Raw genomic sequence first — 8,001 nt, 5'->3', positions numbered from 1 at the left:
GGACATGGCTTTTGAACTTTTTATTCATAAGAAATCCGTGCTGAAATTTTTACTAACCTCCGATTCCAAATTTATTATTGCATCTGCCATTTATTACAAATTACTTAAATTTAAAGACACTTTACAAGAAGCTAAAGTTTTCTGTTTTTTTTTTTTTAATTTTTACTACGCTCTCCTGTTTTCAAGTCCAGTGGATAATTTTGCTACCAAACTTTCACATGCTTTTTTTATTTTTTAGACTGGTTGCTTTAACTAAACTAAGTCACCTAAGTATTTAATTTTTTTTTTGTATTTAATTTTATATAGAGAAATAGAACTACCCGTAGATGCGGTCTATAACAGTAGCATACTTCTGTAGTATTACTTTACGACGCGACTTCAGTGTTGGGCCCAATTCGCCAGTGGGTATTGAAAAGTCGTGCGGCAGTAATGCGAACTTTTGTACTTTCTGCGCATTAGACAGGGCGCGCGTATTGGCGCGTTTCAAGGCTTCCTCTATGGCCGTCACTATCTTCGCATCGGGCTTCACTAACACAGTGGCGTCATCGTACTCACTGCAGTCAGCTGGTATATTTAAAACCTCCGATAACTTTGTATAGTTGAAACCTAAATTCTTCAGCCAAGCAACGGCATCCGAATGTAGTGCGTCCAAGGGCATGCCAGTGCGCGAATCTATATCAGTCTGCAAGAATAAGCAAATTTTAGAGAAAGTTCAAGTATTTGTGTGATTCTTCTGCTAACCTTCAACGTCAGTAGTATGGCTAGATATTTGCGATGGTCACCCACCAACAGGGCATTGCTAACACAAGGTAATTCCGCTTTAACCAGATCTTCGACATGTACTGGTGGTATGTTTTCGCCACCTGCTGTTATGACCAACTCTTTGATTCGGCCAGTAATCTGAAGATTACCCTCGATATCCAAATGCCCCAAGTCACCGGTTAACAACCAACCATCTTCTGTGAGGATTTCACGTGTCTTTTCCAACTCATTGAGATAACCCATCATGTTGGACCGGCTGCGAAGACAGACCTATGAGAAGCGTAAAGAAATGTTGTAATTATTTTTCATAAATATAAGTTTTTGTTGCTTGGATGAAAGGGAGAAAATGTTGAACCAACTATCAAAAGAATATGGGTAACTGATAAAAGGAGCTACCAAAAAAAAAATCTAATTTAGATTTAATGAAAATGCAGACTTTCGCTAATAAAACACCTCCGCAAAGACTGCGCGCCGCTATCACTGGTCCATTTTTTTCATTTCTCACTACACATCTCTACGCAAATAGGCCTTAATAATACTCATAAACTTCTCCGGAGCATAAAAAGTTGCTCGAAGGCCTCACTACCGAAATACCACAGTTCGGATGCAGGACATAATTGTCGTGGTAGCTGCCGCCAATCAAGTTATTCTAGACGTCATGATGGGGAATCCAACCGCTCAAATGGGTAACAGTTTTCTTAAGTATCGAAAATTCCGAGGGTTAGCTGATATGATATATTTTTCTATTTCAAGTTGAAGTTCAGGACATTGCAAAGATATATTAATTATAGAATTGTTCCTTGTTTCTTGTATTGAGAAAAAAATGTATGCATTACGGTAAAGGTCTCAACTTTAAATACTTTGACATTCTTACAGACATCTTTTAAATTATATAAGCCATAGGTTTTTTTTTAATATTTAATATTCTATCGATTTAAGAATGTAACACTTTAAAAAGGGCCCTCGAAAAGGATGAAAAAGGCTACCACAGAGAAGGTTTTAAAAAAGGTATCGAACGAAGGGTTAAAAATATATAAATCTATAAACTAAATAAACCTCAGGATACACGCCCCAACTAGGAGGAAGAGCTCGGCCAAACACCTAACAAATATGTACGCGGCAATTATTTATTTATAATATTTAAGCGGGCAGATACCTGTAAAATCCTTTAAAAATATGTAAAAAAATTATTATAACGTAAATTTAAGTATTTCTTATATTATAGATCGTCAACCGTGACGACTCTATTCTTTGCGTTGAAGCGCTGGGAGAGGTATAGTTGCCGACTTTAGACGCGTTTTTCTCAAAACTATATTTTTCGAGTTGGCGTACACGATAACTCCAAAAGTGTTTGACCAATCTCCCTGCAATTTTGCAAAATTATATTAATAAACCAAACAATTTTTGTTTTTTTGTATTCAGATCACTGACGCCCCACTGCGACCTTCCTTGAAGAATTGAGTGCACATCCGCCATTTTAAATGATTAAAATAAAAAAAAATTATTTTTTTAATGTGAATGAAAAAAATATATTGACTTCTTTATTTTAAATAATTTTAATGAAAATCGGGGAAAATATGTCCCTTTACAGGTATCTGTCCCCTTAAATAAACAGTATTCAAAGCTTATTCGCTGCCCATTTTCAGCAAATTTTTTTTTAAATATCAGTAATTCGAAAATATTGCGTTTATTGAATTTTAAAAGTTAAGTTCCGAAACTAATCAGGAAATTTTTCTCACACTTTCTTGCCTTTCCACTGGTATTATTTCCGGAGGATTTATTGACAGATAACTGAAGACGAAACCATGCCCAACTCCATTTTTATGTCAGATATTTCAACCATTTTAATCTAAAGGACAAGTTGTCGATCCAAACGGGAATGTAAGCAAGTGAAAATTGGGTAAGGCTTTCTCAAGTGGGCATCAAAATTACCAAAGTGAATATTTTGCGATGAAATTCAGCCAGGACTGAGTTCTATCATCCAGAAGCACACTCAGAAAATTTTGTTGTAAAATTCTAAATAGTTTTTTTTTTTATTAACTATCGAAGTTTTTTGCAGCGCTTGAATAATTATCACATTTCTCGTAAAGTAAGTATCCGATTACAACGATTTTTCAACTTCAGACTGATAAAGGATGATATTTTCCAAAAACGTTATTTTTGTTCCGAAACTTGATGTTTTGTTTTTGTAAAAATTTTTTTTTAATAAACAATTAAAAATTTAACTAATTTCTGCGCCTCTGGGATGAAAATTTTTTAAGGATATTAACGTAATAAACATCTGTGCATTTATGTATGAAAAAAAATGCGTGCAATTCGAAAAGGATTAATTATAATTAATTTTTTTGTGCCAGAATGCGCGCTTCGACTTACGCGGACGCGCACGAACACACAAACGGCGACTCGCGGGCGGCTTGCGAAAAACCATTTTAGACACGTCTCAACGCGATATGCTTCCGTAAGATCAGTTTTGCCGACTTTTCCATTACTGGTGTTTTTAAAGATTGGCCATATAAATAATTTACGTATAACAGAATTTGCGCTTTGACTCTCGCGGAAATGCGTAATGATAATTAAATCAAATGTATTCAAAGGAATGTATAAGCTGTCATGCAAGGTTTCATGTATACTTCTTTATATTATGTTTACATATCAAATTTATACATTGTTAGTTCCGTCAGCAAATGCCCTTAAAATTTCTCGTTGAAAAACAACAACAATTCACGGACGGACACAAAAAGTGAAAAGATATAGAAAGTTATACAGATATCGCATATTCATTTGTTATTTCGAGAAAAAATGAAAATCATTCACGCTTTTTACACTTTTCATGTAGTTTATTTTTACATAATGGGTATAATTTTAGATTGATCGTGGGCTGAAAATATTTTGCACTCGATGGAATTTTTAACTTTTGGAATAAAAGAATGGAACTGCCTCGTATTTTTCAAAGTTTGCGCTTTGGAATAGCGCTTTTTCAACTTACTAGAGTGATTTTCATGTTCTTGTTTATTACAGTAATCAAAACTAATTTTCTTAGAATTGACTTTTGCCCAATCATACAACTGTTTCGGTCCCGTAATTTTCACCGGGATTTTATCTCGCAAGCTTGCATGGTACGCATCTCTCTTTATAGCACCACCAATACCATCGCAGGCACCTTTCCCATGTGCAGAGGCAAAAAAGTGCCACTCGGTCGCGATGCCAAAATCCTTTTTGTGAAAAAGTAAATTTATAAAATTGTACTTGTTTTTGTACTGTGAGGCCGCCCCGTCGGAAAAATAATAGATTTTCTTCACATTTCGTTTCCCAAACTGTTTAATCAAATATTGAATCAATTTAGAATTGAACAAATTGACTGCGGAACTGTCATGTTCCAGTGCTTCCGAAATTATCACAAAATTCTTATGCTGTTCTACCCCGTTTTCTTTGTAATGCACAACGTAAGGATGTATTGTTACCTGCGTTGTCTTCCAGTATTCTGATTGCACAGAATTTTGAACACGACATGCGTAATTTTCGGAGAAATCAAGGCAAACGACGTATTCTTTTTCAATCACATTCTTTTTAATATCGACGAAATACTGTGCTTGTGATTTCGCTGACTGAACTTACAATGTAGGTATAGATCTGATATGTAAACATAAACGTTAGTAATAAAGAAGTATACATGAAACCTTGCATGACAGCTTATACATTCCTTTGAATACATTTGATTTAATTATCATTACGCATTTCCGCGAGAGTCAAAGCGCAAATTCTGTTATACGTAAATTATTTATATGGCCAATCTTTAAAAACAAGTAAACACCAGTAATGGAAAAGTCGGCAAAACTGATCTTACGGAAGCATATCGCGTTGAGACGTGTCTAAAACGGTTTTTCGCAAGCCGCCCGCGAGTCGCCGTTTGTGTGTTCGTGCGCGTCCGCGTAAGTCGAAGCGCGCATTCTGGCACAAAAAAATTAATTATAATTAATCCTTTTCGAATTGCACGCATTTTTTTTCATACATAAATGCACAGATGTTTATTACGTTAATATCCTTAAAAAATTTTCATCCCAGAGGCGCAGAAATTAGTTAAATTTTTAATTGTTTATTAAAAAAAAATTTTTACAAAAACAAAACATCAAGTTTCGGAACAAAAATAACGTTTTTGGAAAATATCATCCTTTATCAGTCTGAAGTTGAAAAATCGTTGTAATCGGATACTTACTTTACGAGAAATGTGATAATTATTCAAGCGCTGCAAAAAACTTCGATAGTTAATAAAAAAAAAACTATTTAGAATTTTACAACAAAATTTTCTGAGTGTGCTTCTGGATGATAGAACTCAGTCCTGGCTGAATTTCATCGCAAAATATTCACTTTGGTAATTTTGATGCCCACTTGAGAAAGCCTTACCCAATTGCAATTAACTACAATCCCGAAATTCTCCACCAAAAGGAAATGCATTGAATAAGCATTGGGTAAAATAAAAAAAATATATAAAATATATAAATTATATGAATTACAAACAAAAAGTACCTGAGTTTCTAATTCCATATATAAAAACTCTGCACGATCTCATGAATTTCATCTAGTGCCACAAACTCAAGTTTGACAGAATACAAGATTGCGCCTTCCTAAAAAACTTTACTTCAATACAGACAATAAACAAATAAGAAGAAGAGGAAGACGAGGCAAAAGTGAGTGGAATTCCAAGCAAGTAGAAAAAATAGTGTACACATACATCTGCACGTACATACAATTGCCCACAAAGGTTGGTTCATTTTCTGTACCGACGTCACATTCGTGACTTTCGTAAGACGCCACCTTCCGTATTCCCTACTTCATTCCATATATGTACTTACCTCGCCTTGGCCATTTACATCGGGATTATTAATTTTTATTTCCACGCCATCTAGTACTTTCCCACAAGTATGCAAATTGGCATAATTAAAATTAACCACCGCGCCACCACCCATTTCAGAGAGTCCATAAGCTTCCGCAAGTGGCATATCGAGACTTAGGAAAAATTTTTTCATTTCCTCTGAAACAGGCGCACCGCCCACGACTAGCCATTCACACCGACCGAGACCCAAAGTGAGCTTAACTTGATGCGTAATCTTTGATGCCAACCATAATTTGAAAGAGCTTCTACGGAAGAATAAGTGCTACATCAGCGACAGTCTCCCAGGAGTTTAATCCAATACTTACGACTTCTCATTTTTGCGCAAATAGTACTCTAAAGTCACTTGACGTGCCCAATCCAATGTGTAACGCGCAAATCTAGACGAGGTTGATTCGAGTTGCTTTAGGTACTCCTGTATCTTCTCAAAGACGCGCGGTACACCGAAAACGCTTGTGGGACGCGCCTTGGCAAATGTTTTCAGGAGTGTCCCTTTAAGTGCATCGCGATCGGCAAAATGGATACACGAACCATTTCCTATGCCCATGTAGACGTCGAAAATTTGTGCGGCAACGTGATTCAAAGGTAGGTAGGAGACTGTAGTTTCACCGGTTTTACGGAAGCGGCTGACTTCTGAGGTGATATACTTAGAGTTTAAGATGATGGCGTCGTGCGAAAGCATTGCAGCTTTGGGGAGGCCCGTAGTGCCCGACTGAAAGTATTAAATTGAGAATTTTTTCACTATTAATCAATCAATGAAAATAGGATTTAATTAACACTAACTGTAGAATTTTTTAAGCTAAATATCTCAGTCAAAGCAGAAAGTATAGCGAAAATCCGCAAACTGCTATTCCTTTACGTACCGTAAAAATCAGCATCGCACATTCATTGGCGCCAACAGCACGCTCACGCCGCGCCAGTTCTTCCCGCAGCTCATTGTCGTACTCCAATGCCAGCATATCAGCCCAGCGATAATAGCCCTCCTCTGTGCCCACAAAATCTTCGAAAGGGCCATGCAACTGTATAACCGCACGCAACTGTGGCAATCTCTCCTTCACTTCACGCACCTTTGCCATCTGCTGCGCATCATCCACAACACAAACAGACGCCTGCGAAGTTTCCAGCGCATGATGCACTGCCTCCGGCGAACTGCTCGGATAAATACCGGCTACTATGCCGTTAGCACGCAAAGCAGCAAACTCAGCATAAAACCATTCGGGGCAATTGAAAGCCAGTATGCCAATGGACGAGCGTGGCTGTAAGCCAACATGCAGCAGCATAAGCGCGGTTTGCTCCACGCGACGTTCGAATTCCTTGTAGCTGACAGTTGGCGATGCCTCATTAGCGTAGACTAGTGCCGGTGAATCGGCATAAAGCTTGCAACAATCGTGAAAAAATTGTGGTATATTCTGTGGCTCCCTAGCCGTAACACCCTCTTCGCCGATGCGCAATTTTACCGGTTCGTGCAGTGAGGTAGAAATGTGGCTGCTGGCCGGTTTTACCGAGCTCACCGAAGCCGCAACATCTGTGCTCTCGTTCATCATTTTAGTTGAGGGACAAGAATTTTTGTTTTTGAAAACTTATCGCACTTGGCGGCTAGTCTTAGTCTATTTTTTGGTTGATTGCGCTGGTGGTTGTGAGGTTTATTGTTATCTGCGTTGCTGTGGAACCTTAGCGTACTTTTTAAGTTGAGCAGCTTCCGATTGGTTATCAGCTAATAAATGCAATGAGGTTCACTTGTTAATTAACCTGTAGTTGTGGAAATAGATTTGTATTACGTTAAAAAATAAAATAAAAGAGCGCTCATAGTAAATATAATATTTCAGATGGTATTTCTTGATGCGGCAAATGGTTAAGCTACTATGTTTCTCCCGGCAGAATTGTTCACTAAGCTGGGTCTTCTGAAGGCCCCATGTTTTTGTTTAGTTTTTCTCAATTCTTTACTTTGAATGTCTATTATTTTACGTCTTTTTTTACTGAGCGCATCTCAGGTATATTAACATACACCCTTGTTTGGGTGTTTGGCCGAACTTCTCCTTTTATTTGTGGCGTGCGTCTTGATGTTGTTCCACAAATGGAGGGACCTACAGTTTCAAGCTGACTCCGAACAGCAGAAATTTGCTTTTTTTATGAGGAACTTTTTCATGGCAGAAATACACTCAGAGGTTCGTCATAGCCTGCCGAGAGGCAACCGCTATTAGAAAAAACTGTGTCTTCATTTTGGTCTTACCCAGACTCAAACCAACGTTCCTCTGAATTCCGAATGGCAGTCACACACCAACCCATTCGGTTACGGCGACCGCCCTGGTATATTAATAGGATATTATTTTTTAAACAATCTAAGTCATTCA

At 37.5% G+C, this 8,001-nt stretch overlaps 1 protein-coding gene across 1 annotated transcript; it reads right to left on the bottom strand.

Moving 5' to 3' along the window:
• Positions 1-316: 316 nt before the first annotated feature.
• LOC129247283 (long-chain-fatty-acid--CoA ligase heimdall-like) lies at positions 317-7,194 on the bottom strand. Its single transcript, XM_054886343.1, has 5 exons — positions 6,514-7,194; positions 5,959-6,362; positions 5,613-5,898; positions 742-1,032; positions 317-682 (listed from the first exon to the last, which is right to left on the bottom strand). The coding sequence occupies exons 1-5, from the start codon at positions 7,192-7,194 to the stop codon at positions 317-319; spliced, it is 2,028 nt and encodes a 675-aa protein (XP_054742318.1).
• Between the last annotated feature and the right edge of the window lie 807 nt (positions 7,195-8,001).

The sequence above is a fragment of the Anastrepha obliqua genome, chromosome 5 (assembly GCF_027943255.1).
Source record: "Anastrepha obliqua isolate idAnaObli1 chromosome 5, idAnaObli1_1.0, whole genome shotgun sequence".
Taxonomy (NCBI): domain Eukaryota; kingdom Metazoa; phylum Arthropoda; class Insecta; order Diptera; family Tephritidae; genus Anastrepha; species Anastrepha obliqua.
This window is presented reverse-complemented; position numbering and strand designations above follow the sequence as displayed.